The sequence below is a fragment of the Sciurus vulgaris genome (genome assembly GCF_902686455.1).
Source record: "Sciurus vulgaris genome assembly, chromosome: 16".
In the NCBI taxonomy this organism is placed as follows: domain Eukaryota; kingdom Metazoa; phylum Chordata; class Mammalia; order Rodentia; family Sciuridae; genus Sciurus; species Sciurus vulgaris.
Genome location: NC_136477.1, coordinates 3,291,726 through 3,316,167, shown reverse-complemented (window position 1 = coordinate 3,316,167; position 24,442 = coordinate 3,291,726). Strand labels below are relative to the sequence as shown.

The 24,442-nt window shown below is 63.1% G+C and overlaps 1 protein-coding gene and 1 long non-coding RNA gene across 4 annotated transcripts; one reads left to right on the top strand and one right to left on the bottom strand.

Annotated features, from left to right (window-relative positions):
* Nucleotides 1–8,882: 8,882 nt before the first annotated feature.
* LOC306646684 lies at nucleotides 8,883–10,096 on the bottom strand. Its single transcript, XR_013759939.1, has 2 exons — nucleotides 9,874–10,096; nucleotides 8,883–9,164 (listed from the first exon to the last, which is right to left on the bottom strand). It is a non-coding gene; the product is annotated as an uncharacterized lncRNA (long non-coding RNA).
* Nucleotides 10,097–10,124: 28 nt separating this feature from the next.
* PLIN3 (perilipin 3) lies at nucleotides 10,125–24,191 on the top strand. 3 transcript variants are annotated; one of them, XM_079115294.1, is made up of 8 exons: nucleotides 10,125–10,175; nucleotides 12,499–12,587; nucleotides 14,191–14,389; nucleotides 14,512–14,594; nucleotides 17,577–17,874; nucleotides 20,411–20,610; nucleotides 21,732–21,860; nucleotides 23,694–24,191. In XM_079115294.1, the coding sequence occupies exons 2-8, from the start codon at nucleotides 12,516–12,518 to the stop codon at nucleotides 24,033–24,035; spliced, it is 1,323 nt and encodes a 440-aa protein (XP_078971420.1). In that variant the 5' UTR covers nucleotides 10,125–10,175; nucleotides 12,499–12,515; the 3' UTR covers nucleotides 24,036–24,191. The 3 variants fall into 3 exon arrangements, with proteins under 3 accessions (XP_078971420.1, XP_078971418.1, XP_078971419.1); XM_079115292.1 differs by lacking the exon at nucleotides 10,125–10,175 and adding an exon at nucleotides 10,800–11,004; XM_079115293.1 differs by lacking the exon at nucleotides 10,125–10,175 and adding an exon at nucleotides 11,092–11,227.
* The last annotated feature ends 251 nt before the right edge of the window (nucleotides 24,192–24,442 follow it).

Below are 24,442 nucleotides of genomic sequence, written 5' to 3'. Positions count from 1 at the left end.
TTTGGGAAGATTCTGGAAGACAGCCGCTCCCTGAGGTAGCGCCCACCAGACTCTCATCCATGTTCCAAAGCTCTGCTGGGGGGTCGGTGGGCGGCTGAGGCTATCTCCCCTTGCAGTGGACCAGGGCAGGGTCCCCGGCCACTCCAATGACCCGAAACTCACCCAAAGGCCTTTCTCAGGAGGTGGGTGGGAATGACCCTGCGACCCTAGCGCCTGCGCCCTGGCGGGCCTCCTCAGGGCCAGTGAGCCTGCTCGCACTGCTCGCCCAGGTCCCCGAGGGCTGACCCTCTGCAGGGCTCCATCTGGCTCTGACCGCCTGCCCCACCAGGGCCCAGATCCAGCTATGCTCTGGGGAGGGGCCCCGTGCCCTTTGTGGGCTGGACATGGACAACAGGGCTCAGCCTGCCGACCTCGCTTGGGCGAAGGAAGCCGGCCACGCTCCAGCAGAGCCCAGCGAGAGGCCAGCCCACCACGGAGGCGGGCGTGGCGACCAGCAGAGGACCCTGGTGGCTGCCTGCGTGGCCAGCCTCACCTCCTTCTGGTTGGGGACAGCGATTTCTCCGGAACCTCTGCTGCCCCCTCTGTAGAACAGGAACAACCCAGATGCCCCTCGGCTGGGAAACCTGCCGGGAGCCGAGGCCCCGGGCTCAGGAGGGTGCACTCGCCTGCTCTCAACATGCCTCTGACCCTTGCCTCCATGCCACCCCCGTGGTCTTGGGTCACCCTTGGCCTTATTTTATTTTCCTAAACTTCTTATTTGGAATAATTTCAATCCCACAAAAATATTGACAGAGCAATATATCTGTCTCCTGCCTCGATCCCTGTGGTCAGCTCTGGCCTCCTCCTCGCAAGCTATTTGAGGTACAGTAAACAGAGCTCCACCCCCAGCCCCTTTTAAAATTTTATTTCGAGACAGGGTCTCACTCAGTTGCTGAGGCTGGCCTCCAACTTTCGATCCTCCTGCCTCAGCCTCCAGAGTCAGTGGGATGAAAGGTGTGACCACTGGGCCAGGCTCATGACTTTCATTTTTAAAGCACAGTGGCCATTTGCCTCTTACAGCCCATGATCAGATGGTTTCCAAGTGATTAGATTGGGATTTTGCCCTTCCAGCAGCGAGATTTCAGAAGTGGTACTGTGTCTGGGGTGCTGTATCAGGAGGTGCGTCACTGGTGTGTCCCTTCCTGGAGAGGCTGTGAACTCTGATCACTGAGATAAGGGGCTGCCAACCAGGACTCCACGTTACAGGGGCCCCTGCCTCGCCCGTGAGCGATCAGCGGGTGGGTGTTCTTTCTGCGGGGAGGGTATCAGGGACCACACCCAGGGCACTAGCAATATCCCAGTTCTTTATTTACTTATTTATTTTTATTTTGAGACAGGCTCTCGCCAATTGCTGAGGCTGGCCTCAAACTCACGATCCTCCTGCCTCAGCCTCCCAAGTTTCTGGGTAACAAGTGTGGCCACCGTACCCCGTGGCAGACAGGTACTCTGAGACGCTCTGCCCGTCCTGTTGCCAACGCTCTAGGTATCCATGGACGCTTCTTGCTTGAACCCGCTGTCCCAGCCGTGGCTGCAGAATTGCTTTTTCTGACTCTGCAGACTCCCCTACGTTGGCTGCTCGCATTGTCCTGCAGGGGGCGCTCTCCCTACACCCCTTCCGCTTCCTGATGCCCCAGCCCCTGCAGTGACCATTTCCTCTTTCCTCAAACACCCTCCCTCCACCTCCCTGGGGCCGCGCGCCCCTCCTGCCTCTCCTCCACTTTGGCTTCTGACTTCTGCTTTCTTAAAAGCCAAGGTGTCAGGGCCTCCTCTTCTGGGAAGCCCTCCAGCTTCGCCAAGGGTGACTTCAGCCCCCACTGGACTCTGCTGGGGGCTGGACTGCAGATGATCCTCCAGCTTCACTTCCACAGACACCCAGAGCCCACCGCCTGCCCCGAAGCTTCATCTGAAAATGATCCGCCAGGAGCGTTGGACTTGACCTCTGGGTTTGTGGGGAAATGTTTGCAGCTTCTTTCTTTCCTGTCCCTTTCTCTTCTCTTTCTTTCCTTCTCTCTCTCTTTCCTTCTCTCTTTCTCCTTCTCTCTCTCTCTCTCTCTCTTTCTTTCTTCAGTACCAGGAGTTGAACCCAGGGGCACTTAACCACTGGGCACAGCCCCAGTTCTTTTTTACTGGTTATTTTGAGGCAGGGTCCCACTAAGTTGCTTAAAGCCTCACTAAGTTGCTGAGGCTGGCCTCAAACTCACGATCCTCCTGCCTCAGCCTCCTGAGCTGCTGGGATCACAGGCATGTGCCACAGTGCCCAGCCCTGTCCCATCCATTAAAATCTGCCTCCAAGAGGACTCAAGAGATAAGCATGGCCACGTTCAGCGGTGCACACCTAGACTGCCAGTGACTTGGGAGGCTGAGGCAGGAGGCTTGGAAGTATGAAGACGACCTGGACAACGTAGGGAGACCCTGACTCGAAATACAAGTAAAAATGGCTGGGCACCTAGCTCGGGGTAAAGTGCCCCTGGGTTCAATTCTCAGCACCAAAAGCAGAGAGAGACAGACAGATCATCATGGAAGAGCCTGGATCCCTGAGCCACCGTGTGGCGCAGAGCGGCCCCGGTGACTCCATCTTGCACTGGTATGTCCCAGACACAAAGAAACGTGGTTTAACAAATGGGAAAGCCACTGTCACGGGCGACCGCTTCCTGGGCCCTCAGTCCACCCTAGGACATCCCCACCGCAGCATGATTGACGTCTGAGGTCTGGGCAGCAGGAGGGCCTCCCGGCCCTGCCTCCTGGCCTTCTGTGGTGACCTGTGAGCAGAGGCAGAGCTCTCCGCGACGGAGGGCAGCCCTGGGCGTGGGGGGTGTGGAGCAGCCTCCCTGGGTTCACCCGCCAGGCCACCTATCACCCGTCCATGTCCCCAGACACTGCCTGGTGCCCCTGGGCAGCAGAACCTCCCCCAGAGCCACGAGTCTCCGGCCCTACAGCAGCTGGGGACGGTTCGGCGTGGCCGCTGCTGCACATGCCCCTCCCCACCCGGCCGGCTGGTCCCGGCTCCATTTCAATGAGGCCTGATGCTCAGGGTCCCCGCCAGCCCGCCACGCCTCTGGGGCTGGTTCCCCCCACGTCCTTTTACCTTCCTGCTGTCCTAGACGGACAGACGCCTTCGTTTCATTTGCTTGTCCTCGTGTGCGCTGCTGAGGACCCAACGCGGCGCCTCACACGGGCCAGGCAAGCGCTCGGCCACTGAGCCGCGGCCCACCCCCCAAAACACTCCCTTCACCCTTCCTACCGCCCAGGGACGTGATGGCCTCAGGCAGGCAGCTGAGGCCACAGGCAGGGGTGAAGGCCTTGAGCACGGCGGCACCTTCACGGCCTGGACCTGCTCTTAGTGGCCTGGTTTACAGGGGGGCCGAGCTGGGGTGGCCGCGGCTGTGCTCACAGGTAACCCAGCCACACACCTGGTGGCGCATCCAGGCGAGGGACCTGTCCGAGGTACGCGGCAGAGGCGACTCGGCCACCGCAAGAACGTCAGCGAGCCCAGAGTCTGTGGACGGGCAGTCAGTGGCTGTGGACCCCAGCCGCGCCTACTCCACCCCTGAGGTGACAGTGGTCAGCGTGGCCACATGCCACCTGCCCTGCTCCGTGGTCGAGCCCGGCGGTGGCCGCCACGCCAGGCCACGCTCACCGAGCCTCCCGGCCCCCAGCCTATCTCGAGGCAGGGTCTTGCCAGGTTGCCACCATCCCCTCCACTGCCGGAGCCACTGCCCCTTCGCCCAGGCACGGGCGACACAGCCGTCCATCTACAGCTCTGTCCCCACACGGTGCTGCGGGTGGAGCCCCACAGCCCCACGTGGCTGCTCTCATGGGATCTCGCGGGCAGGGCTCCTGCCAGGGGCCACACTGCAGTGTCCTGGACCCTGCAGGGCGCTGACCACGTCCCTGGCCTCCACCCACTCCAGGGAGGAGAGCCCACCATTGTGATGGCCACACATGTCCCCAGACGCGGCCAGGCGTCCCCAGAAGGCAGGGCAGGATGGCCCTGGTGGGAGCCAAGGCCTCGGCGGGCTGTGGACCCCGGGCAGTCCCTGTCTCAGCCCAGCCCGTGTCGAGTGAAGGCTCGTCCACCATGCCTGCCGCTGGGCTGAGTGGCTGGTGCACAACAATGGCCGCTGCCCCAGCCAGAGGCATCTCGAAGGTTCTGACCAGCTTTGCAGCCCCAGCCCCAGGTCCTGCCCCTTCCCACAGGCTGCCGCCCCTCCAGGCCTGAGACCTGGTGGCCCACAGGACAGGCGGGCGTTGGGGACACTTCCTGTGTGGTAGCTTGGGGGCCCCGCCGCACCAGGTGGGCCAACGGGACGGGGCAGCTGGGCGCCCCACTTCCTGCCTGTGGGGGCCGCCTGCCCCTCGCCCGCCCAGGACGCCCTCACGGAGGAATCAAAGCCCCTACACCAGCTGCAGCCTCGGCTCCCCAGGGACGCAGGATAGGCGGGGGGGGGGGGGGGGGGGGGGCAGCAGCTGCCACCACAGGGCCAGTCCCCTGGGAATGTCCAACCCCGCCCACCACTGCCACCTCCGGCATTCCGGTCCCAAGGGGTGACTGCCTCCCCGCTGTCCAGAAATGCCCCCCAGGAGGCAGGGTGGCTGTGAGGAGGGAGGGGCTCCGACTCTGGCTGGACCCCTCGGCCCCGGGGCTCCCGATTTCCAATAACTGTTTTTTGGGGAGAGGCTGGTTGCCAGGGCAACAGCCCCCCACCTCCGCCCGGGGACAAAGGGGCAGCTGGGTAAGCCAAGAACAGCCTGTTCCCTCCCCGCCAACGTGACAGGCACGTCCTGGCCACTGGCACTCACAGGGCCTGCCGAGCCGCTGGCCAGGCCGCCCTGAACAAGGCTCCTCAGTGCCAGGGTGCTGGGGGTGGCAGCAGCCCCGAGGGACAGCTGGCAGGCCCTCGGGAGCTTCCTTCCCGGTCAGCTGCCTCTGGGCTTCCAGTGCCTTCTCTCAAGAGCTCTGCCCACTGCACAGAGGGCCATGTCACCCGAGGGCTAGGAGGTTCGCCACACCCATGCAGAGCGGCTGCCGCAGGCAGGGGCCAGGGGAGGTCTTCCTGCTGCCCGGGCCTCTGGCCTGGCCTGGGGTCACCTGAGCGCTGCCAGAGACCCGGGCCAGCAGGACCTCTTGGCCTGGAGGAGGCCGGGAGGCGAAGGGGGCCTCAGAGCTGCTCCCATCCCCCAAGCCCGCCAACGCCAGGCCCCTGGGGCAGCGGGCGGCTGGCGCCACCAGGCCCCAGAGGGCGGGCCGCCAGGCCTGCATGTTAAAAGACCCCAGCTTCCTGTGGGGAGCCCGGAACCCCTGTGTGTCCCGGTGGCCACAATGGTCAGGCGCCCCCTGCAGCTGCAGCCACCTGGTGGGGGAGCCGGGATAAGGGCTGGGGACGGCCCTGAGCTGAAGGAGGAACTTTTCAGGGTTTTCCTTGGAGTCTTCAGGACATGCTGTGTAAAAAGCAACCACTGTGCCACGGGGCGGTGGCCATGCCTGTCATCCCAGCGACCTGGGAGGCTGAGGCAGGAGGATGGTGAGTTCAAAGCCAGCCTCAGCCACTTAGTGAGACCCTGTCTCAAAATAAAAAATAAAAAGGACTGGGATGTGGCTCAGTAGTAAAGCACCCCCAAAAAAAGAGCCCCCAAAAGTCTCCACCAGGTCTGCAATCCCCGTCCAGCCTGAGCTTTGCTGCTCTTTGGGCTGACTCTGCAACCCTGTGCGGGGCTCTAGGAGGGGAGGCCGAACTCAGAAACGATCCCCCAAACTCACTCCTCTCTGGGGTCACTGCCTGGGGTGGCCCTGCTGCCTGCACCAGCCAGTCCCATCCACTCTCCCTCATGGGCTCCCAGTCCCTCTCCTCAGGCCCTGCCCTCTGCAGACAGGCCACACGCCACCTGCAGCTGCGCCAGCCCTGTTGGTCCCTGTACCTCCCAGGTCCCAGCCCCTCTTCCGAGACCTGGGGGCCCCTCCTGTGCTCTGTCCGTGGCTCCCAAGATGCACCAGGGTCCCAGCGTCCATCCCAGCCCTTCCCCAGCCCGGCGCCCTCCTGTGAGCTGCGGTTTTCCAGGCTTTCCCAGGGGCCCCAAGTGCGGGCCACTGCCTGAAGGTGAGTCAGGTCTCCCTCTGCCCACAGCTCCGTGGCCGCCCCTCCCTGGGGTCAAGCCTTCCAGGAGCCACGGGCCCTCCCCGCTCCCTCTCTGCTCCTCAGCGCCGGCCACGCAGGCTTGGGCTCTCACGTTCCTCCAGCACATGGGGCTTGGTCCTTCCCCAGGGCCTTTGCCCGAGCCGTGACTGTTGCCTGGCCCAGAACACGCCCCCCAGGAGACCCTGGGCTCAATGCCTGCCCGCTCCAGGTCTCCCCTGCTTGGGACGGCTGGTCCCCTGACGCCTGCCCTCCCAGCTCTGCTTCCTTGGGCCGCTCACTGCCCGCCTAACCCTGTGCTCTGAGTTCGCGCAGCGCGGCAGCTCCAGGCTCGGGAGGAGCAGCCCGGCTGTGTCTGCAGGCACCGGCCTCCTCCAGCCTCTGTCGCTCCGCCACATCCTGCCTTCAGGGCAGAGTGGAAGCAGGTGGGCTCCCTGTCCTCCTCCAGTCTCCAGGGTCCCCTGGAACCTTCACCCACAGGGTAGCCCAGGAGATCTCCCCAGTGCTCCCACCTGCCCTTGCCACTCCTGCTCTGGAACCTTCGGTGGCTCCCCAGTGCCCTCAGATTGGCTCCCTGATCCCTCCCTGCCCCCAGCCCCTTTCTCCACCCCATCCCTGTTTAGATGCGGGCCCCCTCCTGGAGCCCCGCGGGACCACCCCTTCACCTGGGCTGGCCCTCCCCGGGCCTCCGCGCGCCTGTGCACCCCCACCGGTCCCAGGCCCCTGAGGCCTCTGGGTCACCAGGGCCAATTCATGCGTGACACACTAGGGCCCACGGTGTGCCTTCTCGTTTCTCTTAAAGTCAGGAGGAAGCGAGCCCGTTTTGTCACGTTCACCTCTGCCGACGCAGTTGTGAGGAGAGCTGCGTTTGAAGGGCCAGGCACGGTGGCGCACCCAGGTCGCCCCAGACACGGGGGCTAGCGGGAGGACGGCTTGATGATCGGCGGCTGAATGACTGAAGGGCCAGTCAATCACTGGCCCGCCTCACAGGCAGCAGGAGGAGCCTGACCCAGGGCTGGAAGGACAGAGGGAAGGGTCAGAGGGCAGGCAGAAGGAACACCTGGGCTTTGAGGGACCAGTCCTGGGCAGGTGCGCCACCTTGTGGCACAGCCGTCCCCTGGCTGTCCCTTCTCCAGTCGGAGAACTGGGCAGCGTTCAAAGCCCTCCTGGTGGAAATGAGTTTGCAGGGAGTCATGCGGGGTGGAGAAGAGGAGAAAACCTCAGAAACAAAAATCAAGAGAGACAACTCAGGGTTCAACCCTGATTTCTGGCTGTGTGATGCTGTATAAGTCACTCTGCCTCTCTGATCCTGTTTTTTCATTCAAAAAATCTGAGAGGATCAAACCTCTGAATAATGTAATGAAGTAGTTCTGGAAGCAGCGGCTATTTCTCACCTCCTGCCCGGGGGCTGCAGGAGGCTGGGAGAGTCCAGGACAGGAGGTGTCCTTAGGGAGCCTCCCTGAAGGGTAGGCTGCGGCAGAGGAGAGGACAGAGCAGACTGTTACCCTTGGCACTGAGAAAAACAAAACGACTTTACAACAGTGCCCGGCGGATTCTGAATCTCAGAGGAAGAATGAATGATTTCTGAGGGTAATTATGTCCCAGTATTCCGTGGGACACGCTCAGAGCTTGGAAATGTGCTCATCATTTGCCTGGAACCCAGGTGAACCGGGCCTCCTGCACTGTGTCTCAGCCGAGTCTGAAGCAGCCTGCGGTGTAGACGAGGAGGGCCCCGGGCAGGGCAGCAGGACCAGAAGGGGTTCTGGTCAGGAGACCAGCCTGCCAAGGGCCCTCCCCTCTCGCACACCCACGCACGCGCGGGGCGGTGCCCTGGACCAGTTCCACCGGGAGGCTGGGGTCAGTGCCCCTGGGCAGGTGGGCCTGGCTGCTCACCAGGTCAACTGCACCCTCGGCCCTGAACTGCCCGCCTCCACGTGTGGCTCACTCCTTCACCCCTTTCCCACCACCCAAGGCCCAGTGCTACCCTGACATGGGGGAAGGACCACCAGGGCTGTGTTTTCCGACTGGGTCGCGGTCCTCTAGACCAGAGTGTTCAGAGTGTTCGCTGGTTGGGAAGCCGAGGGCTCTCGGGCCTACCTCCATGACCTTCAAGCTCGGAGACCTTGAATGAGCACTCCAGCACTGAGCCCTCCCTGCTTCCCCCACACCGCTCCCGCTCCCAGCCACCCCAGCTCTTCGCCTGCCCCAGGGCCTTTGCATGGCTACCCCACTCCCAGGCCCCCCTTTCTTCGCGTCTCTCCAGGGTTCCTCCTTACCTGGCTCCTCACTCCCCTGTCTGGAAAGGCCTCCCTTGACCAGCCTATCAACACTGCAATCAGCAACCTGCCCTGCGCCTCCTTCCAGGTAGGACTCACTATCACCTGACTCCTGATTAGGCCACAAGCTTATCCTGTTTATTGTCCTCTCTCCCACTAGCCCTGGGTGTCACAAGGGCTGGGCTTTTTATCTGTTTTGCTTCCTGTGCCCCCTGCCCGGCACAGAGGGCAGGAGTGTGGCTGAATGAAGGAGCAGGAAGGACCAGCAATCTTGCCCTGCTTCCCTTGATTGCCGTCGTCACTGGGTGCTCACCGGGCACCGGCCTAGCCGCAGTGGAACTTAAGTGGAGACATTCTGAGGCTGTGGTGCGGCTCAGTGGTTAGCCTCGCCCCGGGGCGCTCGGCCCTGGCGCCGCCCCAGCACTGAAAGACAAGTAAGCAAAAACCAGTTTATTGGTGTCCCATGGTCACAAGGTGCCACTGGCCATTATATCAGGTGCTGCAGAATTCCAGAACATTCCCTCCCGACACCACAGATTGTGTCCTATTACACAATGCCACACAGACCTTGTCCAAAAACTGCACCGTCACAGAGGCCCACCTTCCACTGGCTCCTTCCGGAGGTTCCGTAAGCCCCATCCCAATGCACAACCGAGCGGAGGAGGAAAGAGGGCTGGCCGGGCCATCGCAGCTGGGACGTCCTTGTTCCAACAGGTCTCTAAGAGGCGAGCACTCCGTCTCAAATTCCAGGGACCTTGGAATCTCTGCTCCTTTCAGGCAGGGCTGCCACCCCCTCCGCAGGGGTATTGACCTCCTGCCTAGTCCTGGGGCCATTTGAGATTAAGACCTTGGCTCAGAGACCCAGTCCCAGCAAAGGGGACTGAACCCAGGGGTGCGCTGCCCTCGAGCTACGTCCCCAGGCCTTTTTAACATTTTTCATTTTGAGACAGGATGTCACTGAGTTGTTGAGGGAAGTCACTGAAGCCGACCTGCAACTGAGACCCTCCCGCCTCAGCCTCCTCGGTCGCTAGGATTCAGGCCAGCACCACCGGCCAAGAGGATAAAGAACAGCTGGGGGCGAGGGCGGAATCCAAGATTCAGGAAGGGGCTGATCCAGGAGTCAGAGAGCCTGGGGCCAGGGCCTGCACTGACCCTGGCTGACGGTCTCCGGGCCTCAGTTATCTCATTTGTAAAATGGGATCATAAAGGGACGACGCAGCTTTGGGCGAATTAAGAGGCTCCGTTGGGGCTGAGCAGGCAGAAAACCCCGAGGTTCAAGTTGCTCCTGCGGCTGCCGCGGGCTTGGCCGCATCACCGGGGAGGAGGGCGTGGTCCCGACGGGCAGAGGACCTCACAAAACCAACGCTGCGGACCTCTGGGGAAATGGGGACCCGGAACCCCGGGGGCGCGCCGCGGGTGGCACTCACCGGCCCGAGCGGAGTTCGTCGAGTCCCCGGGTGAGGAGGGGGCGCCCCTTTCCGGGGTCCCGCGCGGCACCGGCGCGCCAACCTGCTCGGGGGGCAGGACGGGGTCCTGCGGGACCCTCGAGGGGCGCCGCCGCCCGAGCTCCGCGGCGGGGCGGGGCGTGGCGGGGCGGGGCCGGCAGCCCCGCTCTGATTGGCCCTCGCGCCGCCCGCCCGCCCCGCCCCGCGGGTAAGCCCGCGCCCGGCCGCGGGCCGCGCAGAGCGGGTGGAGCGCTGGCCGCTGCGCCCGACGCCCGCGGACCGAGGTGAGAGGCGGCCGGCCGGGCTGGGGGTGGGCCCGCCGGGCCTGGGCGCCCCGGGGCGGGGGCGGGGGTGCGGGCCGGGCACCCCCCCGCGGAACCCCAACTCCGTAGCAGGCTGAGACCCCCAAGCTCCTCCAGCCCCGGGACGCCTGGGAGGCGCAGGAGCTCCCTGGTGTCCGGGGGGGCTGAGCCCTCGCCCCGCCCCAGGTCGCCTCTGACTTTGAAAACGGGCTCTTGCAAACGCGGCGTCAGGCAAGTTCTGGGACGCCCGGGCCTCTGGCCCCCGGACTCCGCCCTCCTGCCGGGTCTCAGGGGCTCTGGGCTCGGGCGGCGATCCGGCGCCTCGCGAAGCCCCCTCCCTTGCGAAGGCTGTTGCCTCCTGGGCTGTCCTCCCGCGCCCCGCTCCGCTGGCGCTGGCGGAGCGGGGGTCTGGGGCAAATCCCGCCCCTTCCCCTGGGAGGGCGTGGCGCCGGTTGCTGGAGTGCCGAAGGCCTTATCGGCTCCGAGCTCTGGCGGTGCTGGGCCTGGGACCACGTCCTCTGGAATTTCCGAAGTCCGCTCTTAAGCATGTCCAGGCGGCCGCCGACGGCCCTGTCTTTGGGCCAGGAGCTCCTCTGCCTTGGACTTCACTCGGTTTCCAAGATGAGGAAGTGGAGATTGGGAGTTGAAGTGTTGCAACAGCTCTAGCCAGCGTTCTGGCGGGCAGGACCCTGACCCCCAAGGCCGCAGTGGTGCTGATACGTGCAGTGGCCACCCCTGCTGGAACTAGTCCCAGGAGGGTTGAATGGAAGCGGGCGGGAGGAAGCAGCCCAGTCCTAAGCGGGACTTGAAGGTGAGCAGAACAGTGGGATTTAGCCTGAGCCCTCTGATGTGCCTCCAGCTAGGGGCTTTGTCACCGCAGGGGCGGTTACTGACCGGCTGTGTGAGAGCCACTGAGTGAGGCCCGCCGGTGGGCAGAGACTGAGCCCCTGGGAAATGGTTATCCCAGATTCTCAGACGTGGCAAATGAGGCTCCCAGGGCCACTCCCCATTCCAAACTCAAGCTCTCACAACTGGTGAGTTGCAAAGGCGGGGTTATATGCAGATCTGAACTCCAGAACACCAGATCCACTCCAGAGCTCTTGGCTGGGTTCCACCTAGTCACACCAGCATGTCCTGGGGATCCAGGCTTTTAGACAGGCACTGCTTTTAGAGCCATTCTTCCCAAGGTCAGGGGAGAGGAATGCACTTTGTCCATGGTGTCAGAAACAACCTAGATGCCCAGTAGAGGGGGTTACAGAAAAATAACACACAAACTGTGCAGTGGCTAAAACATGTCTTTAAGAGACCATAGGTGACTCCTCGCTGCCTAGGCAGAGCTGGGGCTCCTGGCCTCCCTCTGAGCAGTGTACTTGGACCCACCTGGGGTCCCTGTCCTCTTCTAACCTGACCTGACTGATCTGCATGGCCTCTCACTTTTTAAAAGCTCACCTTTTGTGGGGAATGCTGGGGATGAGCCAGGGCTCTGAGCCTGCAAGCAGGCGCTCTACCTGGAGCTGCAGCCCAGCCCTTGATGGGAGGCACTCTTATCTGCCTGGCTCAAAATTCAGGAGGCACCCTCCCACCCCAGGCCCCGCTAGCTGATCCTCCCTCATCCCTGAAAGGTAGCCACTGTTAATTTTCCTGTGTCTCTACACTTCTGTGCAAAGCAAGTGACACATTTTGCACTATTTAAAACCTCTTGTCTCTTAATGATACTCTTTAGCCACTGCACTGAGTATGTGCTTTACTTTTTTTTGATCCCTTTCCACTGGGCATGTAGGTTGTTTCTGATGTTATGCTGTGGCCAACACAGGCATACATCCCTCTGGCCAGGTGGCAGAGCAGGTGTGGGGTCTTCCCCGAGGGGAGCTCTCTGGGTTAGAGAGAATGGTAGTTGAACCAGGCAGCTGTGGGCAGCTTGGCCTCTGCAGAGACTTTGGGCCAGACCTACCTCCCTGGACTAGGGGTGACACAGTGAACCTTGAAGGGGCTGCTTTTCAAGGTGTGGCCCACAGAGCCCCGAGTCACTGCTACCCGGGAGCTGTGAGAAACACAGCCCGGCCAGGGTGCCGAAATGCTCGCACCTGCCTCAAACCCAAAAAGAAATTCAGAGTCCAGCCGGCCCCACCTTGGACCAGCTGACTGCTGACTGAGCCCTGCCCGTTAAGGAGGCCGCAGGTGACGCTTCTACCTGCTGCGACTAGGCAATGCTCTAAGTAATCACGGGGCAGGGCAGCTGGCGTGAGCCCTGTCCCCAGCTCCCCGGGGGCTGGGACTTGCCCCTGACTGTCCCCTCTGATCACAGCGCCTGCTGCAGACAACATGTCTTCCAATGGCCCAGGGACAGAGGTGGAAGCTGACACCCAGGTGACTGCGGAAGAACCTGTGCAGCAGGTGAGGAGGCAGGGTGGGCGGGGCTCCTGCAGGTCAGGTGCTGCCTTTCTGAGTGGCGGCCATTCCAGGGGTTCTGGGACCTGGACTCCAGAGGCTCCTGGGGGAGGGGCGCCATCTGCAGCTACCTGCCCCTCCCCCAGCCAAACTGCCCTCATCCTGGAGGGTTTTCTTAGGGACCTACTGGGAGGAAGCAGGTCCCTAATCCACCCTTGCCACCCCTCCTGGGGCGTGAGTCCCCAGGCCAGGGTCTTAGCTGGTTTAAGAAGGCAGGTGGCGCAGGGTACCTTATTGGGGCACCGGCGTGGAACTTTCTTCCTCTGGATCCGCTCCTGCATGCTGCTTGGGCCCTAACCTGAAGGCCCCTTCCCCAAGAAGTCCCCTCAGCGTCCCCAGCCCACCCCTCTTAGCGGTCGCTGACTCCACTCTATTTGTTTTAGCACATGGGTCAGAGGTCAGCAGACGTCTGTAGAGGCCAGGTGGTAAATATAGCTCTGTGAGTTGTAAGCCCAGCCACAGCAGCCACGGTGTCACATAAAGAGGCGCGGTGGTGTCCCCACAAAACTTTATGCATAAGGCCATGTGGCACTGGGACTTCTCTTGGCCATCCGGTGTGATGCTCTGGCCCATGCCACACTGCGTGGACTTGAGGACCCGGTGCACAGTGACAGGTGCCAGACACAGGGACACACTGCAGGACCCACCCACAGGAGGTCCCTAGACTCTCAGATCCAGAGACAGGAGGCGACATGGCGGCAGCCAGGCTCCGAGGGGCGGGAGTAGCGTTGAGTGGGCGGAGCTTCCGCTTGGGGAGATGGAAGGTTCTGGAGGTGGACGGTGGGGACAGCGGCACACAGTCGAACGTGCTTCCTGTCCCAGGACTGGGCACTTGAGATGATAAGTAGCAGGGCGTGGTGGCCAGCTATGGGGAAGCTCAGCAAGGACCAGCCTGGGCCTCAAAATAAAAACTAAAAAAGGGCTGGGGGCGTAGCGCAGGGCACCCCGGCTCAACCTCCAAGGCTGCGAGGAAAGTAAAATGAAATGGAAACGAACCCGTGCTCTTACCCGTACCTAGGGTGGCACTCCGAAGTGCTCGGCCTTCAGCCTCATACTTCACCACGTCCCCGAAGGCAGCCCTGACCAGCTGTGGTGGGTGGGCCCAAGCGCGTGCTCGCTGGAGCCAGCAGGGAGACCACGCACAGGATCCGGGGCGGGACGCCGTCCAGCGGCGAGTTCGGAGACACGGGAGGGTCACTGGTTACCACGGGTGAACAGGGAGGACGGGCTGGCGTGGGCCTGTGAGCTGCAGTCCGTGGAGGCCAGTTGTTGGCATCCACTCTGGGACGGGGGACTGGGGAACAGTGGGATCTCAGTCCGTGTCACCGCCTGGGCATGGCTGGGGGTGAAGTCATGCTAAGTAGATCGGCCAGTGGAAGCACATAGCCGAGCTTCCCAGTCTGGGCTTGTGGGTCACTGGACGCCAGGTGTGGAGGGCTGGGCCATTGGCCAGCTTCAGTGTCCACGCGTGCAGGGCACCCTGGGCCCCGGACTCCGTCCCCAGCCTCATCACCCGGCCAGCCGGCCTGAGCTGCTTCTCGCCCTATAGCCGAGCGTGGTGGGCCGGGTGGCCAGCATGCCCCTCATCAGCTCCACCTGCGATGTGGTGTCCGCCGCCTATGCCTCCACCAAGGAGAGCCACCCGCAGGTCAAGGCCGTATGCGATGCGGCGGAGAAGAGCGTCAAGACCCTCACCGCAGTCGCGGTCAGTGGGGCCCAGCCCATCCTGTCCAAGCTGGAACCCCAGAGTGAGTAACACCTGGAACGTCCACTCCCGTCCACTCCGGGTCCCCTCCCCGCAGACCACCCCGGTGCCCTTCCCCAGGCCCCCGGGACAGTGACAGTCGGTTTCTGTTTGTTCCTTCGGCAGTCGCATCGGCCAGCGAGTATGCACACAGGGGCCTGGACAGACTGGAGCAGAGCCTGCCGGTCCTGCAGCAGCCCCCGGAGAAGGTAACACTGGTACCCACCACCGGAGCCCTGGGCCTGGACTGCGGGGTCTCAACACCACCCGGACCTGGGCAGGACCCTGCGGCTGCTGCTTTGCCCAGAGCAAAGGCCACAGGGCCCCAGCTGCTCGGCCTCTGTCCTTCCTTGGGACTGTCAGCCCAGCGGGGCCAGGCAGTTTGGATCTGGGGGACATAGCCGTGGAAGCGGAAGCTTGGTGCGGGAGGCAGGTGGAACGGACAGGCCCATCTGGGTCCACCCCAGGATCTGCCATGCCTGTTCTGGGGGCGGGTGCCAGGCACTGAACCCGGGTGCTCGACCCCTGAGCCACACCCCAGCCCTTTTGTATTTTACGTAGAGTCAGGGTCTCTCTGGGTTGCTAGGCTGGCTGTGAACTTGCCGTCCTCCTGCCTCGGCCTCCAGTCACTGGGATGGCAGGCGTGGCTACCACGCCCAGCTCCCCTCTGCATGTTTTCAGGTCTCTGGTCCCCAGAGGCCTCCTGGTCCACTTAGAGAAGGTCCTCCTACCTCGCCGGTGGCAGCAGGCTTCCTCGGGGCACCCGTCCTCTCTCTGCGTCCAGCGGGGGCACTGCCGGCCAGGCGCCCCGACTGAGCTCTGAGTGCGGCGCCTGCCACCGAGGAAGGGAACTCCGGCTGCTGGTGGTACTCACGGTGGCTCTGCCCGCCAGCTGCACCTTGAGACGTCCATCCCCAGAGACCCCGCGTGCCCCAGAGGTCGGCCACTCCCCTTCCCGCCAGGCACCAGCCCCGCACCTCCTCCAGTCTCTGGACCCCTGTCCTGCGCTCTCCCGTCACTGGCCACACACTGTGTCCTGTGTGTCTGGCGCTTGTTGAGCACCAGGTCCTCAGGCCCGTCCATGCTGCAGCCGTGTCACCTTGCTCCTGCTGGTGGCCATGTGACGCTCCAGGTGTGTGCGCCACGCTGTCCCTTTGTCCATCACGGGCACACGGGACAATTCCACCTTGGTTGTCGGAATCAGGCTGCTGGGAACACGTGCTCAGGATTCACCGTGTTAAATGCTCTAAGTCGTGGTAAAACGCATGCCGTGAACTGCCGTCGGCTCGGGCAGTCACCGGGCTGTGCAGCGCCCGCCGCCACCTCTAGGGCTTCCACGTCCCCCACGCTGCAGCCCCGCCCCGCACACCCGTCCCCCTCCAGCCCGGCTACACCTGCTGCTTCCTCACCCTGGGGCTCTGAGACTCCCGGGGTCCTGGGTGGGCTGCAGCGTCACTGGGTGCTAGAGCCCGGCTTGCTGTCCTTCCTCGAGGCCGGGTGACATTCTGCTGTGTGCCAGGCCCCCTCCTCACCATCCTTCTGTGGATGGCGTCTGGTTGTCGCCCTCCTGGTCTTACATGGATGTGGGCAATTGGTACAGTCACATTTGTTTTTGAAAAACTTTGGACAGCTGGGCGCGGTGGCCTCGCCTGTCATCCCAGTGCTTGGGAGGCTGAGGCAGGAGGATCTTGAGTACAAAGCCAGCCTCAGCAATTTAGCGAGGCGCCAAGCAACTCAGGGAGACCCCGTCTCTAAATAAAGTACAGAACAGGGCGGGGACGTGGCTCAGTGGTCGAGTGCCCCTGGGTTCGGATAGCCTGACCCCTGGCGGCTGCCCTCCTCCCGCCACTGGGACCCCACGTGCCCCAGAGGTCGGCCACTCCCCTTCCTGCCAGGCACCTGACCCGCACCTCCTCCGATCTCTGGACCCCTGTCCTGCGCTCTCCCGTCACTGGCCTCACACTGTGGTTGCTCCTCTGTCCACCTTGGTGCACGGCAGAGGGCCCCTGGGCACTTCTGCCTGGTCGGGTCTTCCCTGGAGCCAGCCTCCACCCCAGCCTCCAGAGGCTCTCCACTGTGACCACCTGTGTATCCGTGCAGTCTATCCTCTGCTACTGCTGAGCACCTCCTGTATACAGACGCTGTGCCCGGGGCACACTCTACCTCACTATGGCCTGGGGCAAGGCCACCCTGGAAGAGCACAGCTAGCGTCCGACCCCTCCTGCTCCCCAAAGGCCCTGCGCAGCCACGGCCTGTGGGACAGGGAAGCTGCCGGGCCTCAGAGCCTGGCAGACTCCCAGGGCCTGTCCAGGGCTCCGTGCTGCAGCAGCAGCCCCGTGGCGCCCCTGGGCCCGCATTCCTTCTGTTTATAGAAGGATGTACACGGCCAAGTGCTCCAAGGTCGTCCAGCAGAGCAGCTGCTCCGTTGCCCACGTGGTGAGGGGCAGCGCTCTCCCCGCTCTGGGCCCCACGAGGTGGATTTTCCTCTGGGAGGAGGTGACTTTCCCAGGGTCCGTGGGGCAGGTGGTGGCCGGTGCTGGGCCGGCCTGAGAACTGTGCTCAGGCAGTACAGTGCCGAGGCTAGACCTCCCCGTCAAGTGCTCCCGAGAACGCCCGAGCACCCCGGCACGGGCTGGGCCAGGGGCAGCCACGGGTGGCATGCGCTGGGTGTGGTTTCTAACCGCGGCGGGCCCTCTGCATGAACGGCAGGTCCTGGGCCACGCTTGCCCAACACGTTGGAGGCCGGGTTCCCCTGCCCCTCAACTGACAAGCGACTACTGCCCAGTTTCTAATCGGATGTCAGCCAACTGCAGCCCAAGGGCCAAACCTGGTCCTTGGGCTGCAGTTGAAAATAAAGTTTTATAGGTATGCGGCCACGCCTGCTCAGTCACACACCTGCGACTGCCTTCTCTGTACAAGGGCAGAGTTGAGGAGGCCGTAGAGGCCGCTGCCTGGGCCCCAGGGAGGGTGGCTGGCTGCAGGGTTGGAGCGAGGGCTGTCCTCCGCATAGGCAGCCTGGCCACGCCTGGCCTCCCGCTCCTGCTGGTAGGGGCAGCTGGCCTCCGGAGTGTGGATCTTGAAGCGTCAGCACAGGGTCCAGAGCTCCGGGTACACCACGCCTGCCCTCTCCAGGGAGGCGAGGGGCTTAAGGAGCTGGGGACAGGAGACCCTGATGGTGGCCTGTCTTGTAGGTCCTGGCAGAGACCAAGGAACTCCTGGCGTCCAGGGTTTCCGGTGCCCGGGAAATGGTGTCTGGCACCGTGTCCAGTGCCAAGGATGCCGTGGCCACCCGAGTGACAGGAGCAGTGGACATGACCTGTGGGGCAGTGCAGAGCGGCGTGGACTTGACCAAGTCGATGGTGACCAGTGGTGTCCACTCAGTCATGGGCTCCCGCGTGGGACAGATGGTGATGAGCGGGGTGGACACGGTGCTGGGCAGGTCAGAAGCGTGGATGGACAACCACCTGCCCATGACGAATGACGAGCTGGGTGAGTGTGGCGGGTGGCCGGGACCCTCCGCACCTCTCCTTGGTCAGCTGGAGTCTGTCACCTGCTGCCCTGGGCTCACCTCTGACTTCCCTGTAGCAGCCACCAGAGGGCAGTGTGAGCATCCAAGTCAAGCTGCCCTCTGCCCACAGCCCTCTGTGGCTCCCGCCTCCCTTGGGGTCAAAGGTCAAGTCGTCCCCATCGCTCAGGGCCTGCCCCTCTCCCTGCCTCCTCCTTCTCCCCTGCTGCGGGTCTGCTTGCCTACTTTGCTCCGCCCCCACAGGCACCCTGGCCTGCCCCACCTTTGCCCTTCAACCCGACCTCGGTGTGCCCAGACTAGTTCCGTGAGGGTTTTGGTCGCGGCTGGATTCCTAGAGCCTGGCGTACTGTAGGCCCTCAGCGGACAGTTTTGATTTGTTCTTCGGTGCTGGGGAGGAGCCAGGTCTCGCAAGTGCTGGCCATGAGCCTCACCCAGCCCTCCCGAGGCGCCTGGGGAGGGGCAGGGTGCAGGGAAATGGCAGAGAGGAGGCTGGTTTCGTTTGGTTGGTTTGGGTTTCGTTTTTTGGATGCCAGGAGCGCTTAACTGCTGAGCCACATCCCCAGCACTATTTTTTAATTTTGAGACAGGGTCTTGCTAATTTGCTCAGGCTGGCCTTGGACTAGGGAGCCTCCTGCCTCGGCCTCCGGGCTGCCGGGATCACAGGGCATGGCCACGGGGTTTTCTTCGTGGTGCTGGGGTGGAGCCCAGGGCCTCAGGCAGGCCAGGCAAGCGCTCTGCTCCTGGGCTGCGCCCCCTGAGATGGGCACCCGGGAGTGCCAGGCCCTGCTTGGACTTGGGGACAGTGCCCCACCTCTGGCTGGGGGGAAGGATGAGTGCCCCCTGCAGGTAGGAGGCGGGAGCTGCCAGAGCAGGTGCTCAGCCCTGTGTCTGTGGTGGCCTGGGCAGGAGGAGCAGCATGCTGGCTGGGGGAAGGTCGTGGACGGGGGACAGCCCTTCCTCCAGGCAGGCTGCTGCCCTGCCGCCTGTTGGTGGCCCACACACTTGGCCCTGTTTCTTTTTCACGTGTATTTAGTGTTCACGCTCACACACACATGTGCATATGAATACGTGTCCCCAGAGCTAGGGAGTGGACCCGGGGCTGTGCCACTGAGCTGCACCCCCACCCTGTTTGCATTTTCACTTGAGACACGGTCTGAGGTGCCCAGGCTGGCCTTGAACTTGCGATCCTCCTGACTCAGCCTCCCCAGTCACTGGGATGTCAGGCGTGGCCCCACAACACTGTCAGTCCTGTGGACATGAGGAGATGGAGGACGTGGCCACAGGTTCTCTACCCTTTCCCCACGCAGGCGGTTCAGATGCCAGGCAGGAGAGTAAACTCAGGCTTTCTGGCAGAATCTCACCTCTATAGACCCGGAGGTGGGAGACATTTCCCTAAAGGACCACACCCTGTTCTCAACTGGGTGGTGACACGCGCCTGTCGTCCCGCATCAGAACTGGCTGCTAGCTAACTGTGAGCAGCTTTGTGGCCACACCTAGAGCCCCTGCATCCACTGAAGTGCTCGGCCTTGCCGTCACCACGTGGGAGTGTCTGGAGACCGCAGGTAGGCGGGCGCAGTGACTGCGATCAAGAACATGGGGTGCAGCCGGGTGCTGTGGCCACACCTGTATGCTGGAGGCTGAGGCAGGAGGACAGCAAGTTGGAGGCCAGCCTGGGCAACTCAGTGAGACCCTGTCTCGAAATGAAAAAGGCTGGGGGTGCGGCTCAGTGGAGGAGCACCCTGTGTTCCCTCTCTACCCTTCCTCAAAGGGACGTGGAGCTGCAGGACCAGGCTTCACCAGGCTTGCCACTTCCCAGCTGTGTGTCCTTGGACCCCTTGCTTAGCCTCTCTGAGCCCCATTTTCCTTATCTACCTGCAAAAATAGGATAATGGAGTTGTTAAAGTTGTTAAAATCTAAGGCTCATTCGTGTAAACCACATGCCGAGGGTGGGCCACTGTTAACACGCACTCCTATGGACCAGCCGACTGTTTTCTGTAAAGAGCCACATGATGGATATTTTGGGCCAGGTACAGACTCCAGAGCGGTCCCATGTGCGCGGATTGAACCCGCAGCTCAAAGATACTGGAACACACCTTTGCGTTTGTACCAAAAAGGCACACTTATTTTTCTTGTCATTGTTCTCGGAACGACTGCCACTGGCCCGTCAGCTGACGTGTGCGTAGGGTCGGGGCAGAGGCCACGCTATGCTGGACCGAGCCTCCAGGGTTTGGTGGCCCGGGTCCTGGATCCCAAGCGACTGCGGTAGCGCCGCGACCCCCCACGCGTTGGGGCGTCCTAGGAAATCAGAGGTGGGCAGGGCTGCCCAGGCGCGTCTTCGGCCTCTTAGTTCTGGGGGTTTGGCCCTTCACCCCCGTGCGCAGGTGGGGATGGAGGCCGAGCCCCTCCTCCCCGGGCCTGGCCTCGCTGGCACTGGGGGCAGTGCCGGCCTTGGTAGCCCCAGGCTGGGTGCCCCGCCTCACCCAGGCCCCTCTCCCGCAGCGCGCATCGCCACGTCCCTGGAGGGCTTCGACGGGGCCTCAGTTCAGCAGCAGCGGCAGGAGCAGAGCTACTTCGTGCGCCTGGGCTCGCTGTCAGAGCGCCTGCGCCAGCACGCCTACCAGCACTCCCTGGCCAAGCTGCGCGGCACCAGGCAGAGGGCCCAGGAGGCCCTGCAGCAGCTGGCGCAGGCGCTCAGCCTGGTGAGCAGCGGGCGCGGGGCGGGGCGGGGCGCGGCGGGCGCGGGGCGGGGCGGGGCGCGGCGGGCGCGGGGCGGGGCGACAGCGCGGCGTCGGCGGCGGGCTCTTCCCGGCCCTCCTTGGCTTCAGGTGCCGTCTTCTGCGTCCTTTCACTTGGTCACTGGGGATCTGTCCTGATCCCCTCTTGGGAGGTCTCGGGTCCTGTTGGGTCAGGGCCCGCCAGGTGTCTTGTTCCCCTCTTCACCTCCCATCTCCAAACTCAGCCCCATCTCGAGGTCCGGGTTTTGGGACTTCAGCATGCGACTTTGGGGGAGACAGTGCAGCCGAAGCGGGGCTGGAGCTGGACCTCAGTGCTCCTCCTCCAGCTGGCTGGCCGAGGGCTCTCTCCTGGCTCCAGCCTGGGAGTCCCAGGTGCCCGGAGCGCAGAGGCCACAGTGCGCATGCTGTTCGGCAGTTCCGGCTGCGGAGGGTGGAGCTTAGCGGGAGGGTACTTCCCTAGGACATGCGAGGTCCTGGGGCTGCCCCAGCACGGAGGGACAAAATCAGGTGAGGCATGATGTGGACACAAAGTGGCCTTCGTTTCTGTCTAGTGCCGGGGATGGCACCCAGGGCCTCACGCAGCCTAGGCATGACCCTGAGTCCTCCTCCAGGTGCACAGTCCAGACTCCCAGCCGCCAGCCCTCAGCCCAGCTGCCGTCATGCTGCTTCTGTCCCCAGCTCTGGACTCCAGGGACCTCCTGGGGTGGACCCTGCGTGTCCTTTTGTGACTGGTCCCACCAAGTCCCCCCACTATGTGCCAGCCGTCACACTGTCCCTCCTTATGACTGTTGCATGCCTCAGGCACCAAACCCCGTCACGTGGCCAGGTCTGGCTGCAAGGGGAAGAGGGACTCCATGGGTCGGGATCACCCAGAGCATAAGAGGCCACTTTCTCTGCTGCCCTTGACCACATGGGCACAAGGGCGTCGGTGCTCCAGCTGAAGCCCAGGAAGCCCCTGTAGCCGTAGAAACGGTCTTGGATGTCCCCTCTCCAGACCATCTATAAGTCAGATGGGAGCAGGAGGGTCTGGGCCTCAGGGCTGGGCTGGGGCGGGGGCCGCGTCCTCCCCTCACTCTCTCCTGCAGATGGAGACCGTCAGGCAGGGCGTGGACCAAAAGCTGGTGGAGGGCCAGCAGAAGCTGCACCAGATGTGGCTCAGCTGGGACCAGAAGGAGCCGCAACCGCAGGGCGCGCAGGACCCAGCCAAGCCAGAGGTACTGCGGGCTGCCTGGGTGCCGGGGCCCAGGTCCACTCCGGGCCGTGCTCGTGTCCCTGCCTGTAAATGCACGAGGGGCCTCGAGCTCAGGTGTGCGTGTTCACGCCTGTGAGCTGTCCCTGGGTTATGAGCAGGAGCCAGGTGATACGCTGCAGCCTGGACGGGCCTGAGGACCTCGTGCTCAGAGCCAGAACAGGCCACACGGGAGCCACTCCAGGCAGGAAGTCCAGAGGCAGGGGCAGGGCTGCTCCGGGTCGGGCGTCCTGCAGAGAGGGGAAGTGTTCTGGGGTTGGAGGCAGTGGTCACGCGTCAGTAGACCAGAGCTGCGAGGTGCTCCCGCGGGACGTGCTCCGTAGGCGTCAAAAGGACAAGTCGAGCCGTAAAGCGCGCTGGGAGCCCGGAAGTGAATGGCCAGCACTGCTAGGAACACAGACTTCAGCACAGACCACCCACGGCTGTCCCCGGCCCAGAGCCAAACACGGCACAGAAGTGGTCCAGACGAGGAAGCAGGGCTCCTCCTCCAGGTCCAAGTCCAGAGCCCCACCTGCCCAGGCCACGGGCAGAGTCCACCTGGCCACTCCTGTCTCTCCCGCCAGCTGGCTTTTCAGTGACCCGGTCGAACAGTTCTCTTGGTGGCTTGCAACTTCCTGCCTAGAAGGTTCTTCCAGGGCTTCTCTGCCTGGCATTTACAACGAACAGGTCGAGATTTAGTTGGTGCAGCTTCGATCGCGCCTGTCGAGAGCGGGCGGTGACGCGTGTTCTAGTGGACCCACCGAGCTCCGCAGCCACCACCACGATCTGATCTCACCACATTCCGTCACCCCAGGAGGTGACCCGTCCCCATGAGCAGTGACCTATCCTCCCCAGCCCAGCACTCACAAGTCCACGTCCTGCCCTGGGTCACACGCTGTGGCCTGTGTGTGCCTCTCGCTGAGCACCACGTCCACCCATGCTGCAGCTGTGCTGCCTCACTCCTGCTGGTGGCCAAGGACACGCCAGGCGTGCGTGGCCAGGCTGTATCCCTCGCTCCTGCAGCTGATGGAAGCTGGGCTGGGCACCCTGTGGGCAGGGCCCTGGGAGCCACTTACACTTGTCCCTGGGTCCCTGGGCTGGTCCTGGACCCCACAGACCCCCAGAGCCTCGCTGTTCCAGGCGCTTCTGAGAGGGCGCAGAGTGGCTGGGACACACGCCGGCCTCTGCGCCGTCGGCAGTTCCCAGGGCCTCGAGACACGGTGTCGTGGGGTGGCTGAGAGTAGAACAGGGTGTGTCCAGCCTTGGGTGGTGGACTCTGAGCCAGGAGCCTGCGTCCCAGGCCGGGCGTGAGCACGGAGCCGCTGGCCCTGGGGTCCTTCCTCCTGTCACCTCTTGCTGTCCTGCTTACTTGTGCACTGGGGATGGACCAGGCCCTGCACATGCCAGGCAAGCGCTCTGACCGCGCACAGTCCCAACCCGAGGGCGGCGCTGCACACCAGGAGACTATGGGCCGGAGCCACCTTGACCCCTGCTCCCCGCCCGGCTGCCCGCTGTCCAGAGCACACGGGCTCTTTTTTGGTTTCGGGGCTGGAGATTGGATCGCGTGTCAATCCACCTTTTATCTTATTTATTAGGCCTGGGAATTGAACCCAGGGCCCTTCACTACTGAGGCCCGTCCGCAGCCCTTTTTTTTTATATTTTGAGAGGGAGGCTCCGAAGCCCTCAGGTTCTCACTAGGATGTTCAGGCTGGCCTCCACCTGGAGGTCCTCCTGCCTCCGCCTCCCGTTACTGGCAGTAGGTGTGTGCCATTGTGCCCAGGCAGCAAATGGTCCTGACGGCCCCACGGTCCCCTCCCAGCAGGTGGAGCTGCAGGCACTCGCCATGTTCCGGGGCGTCACCCAGCAGCTGCAGACCACCTGCGCCTCCCTGGGGTCCAGCATCCAGGGGCTGCCCGCGCACGTGAAGGACCAGGCGCAGCAGGCCCGCCGCCAGGTGGAGGCGCTGCAGGCCACCTTTTCCAGCGTCCACTCTTTCCAGGACCTGTCTGGCAGCATCCTGACGCAGAGCCGCGAGCAGGTCACCAAGGCCCGAGAGGCCCTGGACCACATGGTGGAGTACGTGGCCCAGAACGCCCCCATCACGTGGCTTGTGGGGCCCTTCGCCCCTGGGGTCACTGAGAAAACCCCGGATGGGAAGTAGGGAGGAGCGCGCGGGCACCTCCGTTCCAGGGCCGCCACCATGTGGCGACCGGCAAGCCTCCTGCCATGGGTGATGTTTCCAGTGAAAAAATTTTTCTAGAAAGTTCCAAAGCATTTTTTCTCTTCTTAAGAATCTGGGGTTATAGCTCAGTTGGTAGAGTGCTTGCCTCGGAAGCACAAGGCCCTGGGTTCAATCCCCAGCACCGCAAAAAAATAAAATAAAATAAACAAGAATCCAGGATATAGTTGGTATATTGTACTTGCTTTCCTACATCAAGGCCCTGGGTACTGGCATTTGTAAGTGGACTTGGACCCCTGGTCCAAGAAGCTGGCCTCCCCAGCGTCGGGGGGCAGCCGAGGACGTCCTGGGTTAGAAGGGGGCCGAGCCCAGCAGCAGCCTGTTTGTTT

Bases quoted from the DNA above. Each gene is read 5' to 3' on its own strand.
- PLIN3 (XM_079115294.1), top strand. From the start codon at position 12,516: ATGTCTTCCAATGGCCCAGGGACAGAGGTGGAAGCTGACACCCAGGTG. The intron at 12,588-14,190 runs GTGAGGAGGCAG...CTCGCCCTATAG, and splicing joins CGGAAGAACCTGTGCAGCAG to CCGAGCGTGGTGGGCCGGGT. The intron at 20,611-21,731 runs GTGAGCAGCGGG...TCTCTCCTGCAG, and splicing joins TGGCGCAGGCGCTCAGCCTG to ATGGAGACCGTCAGGCAGGG.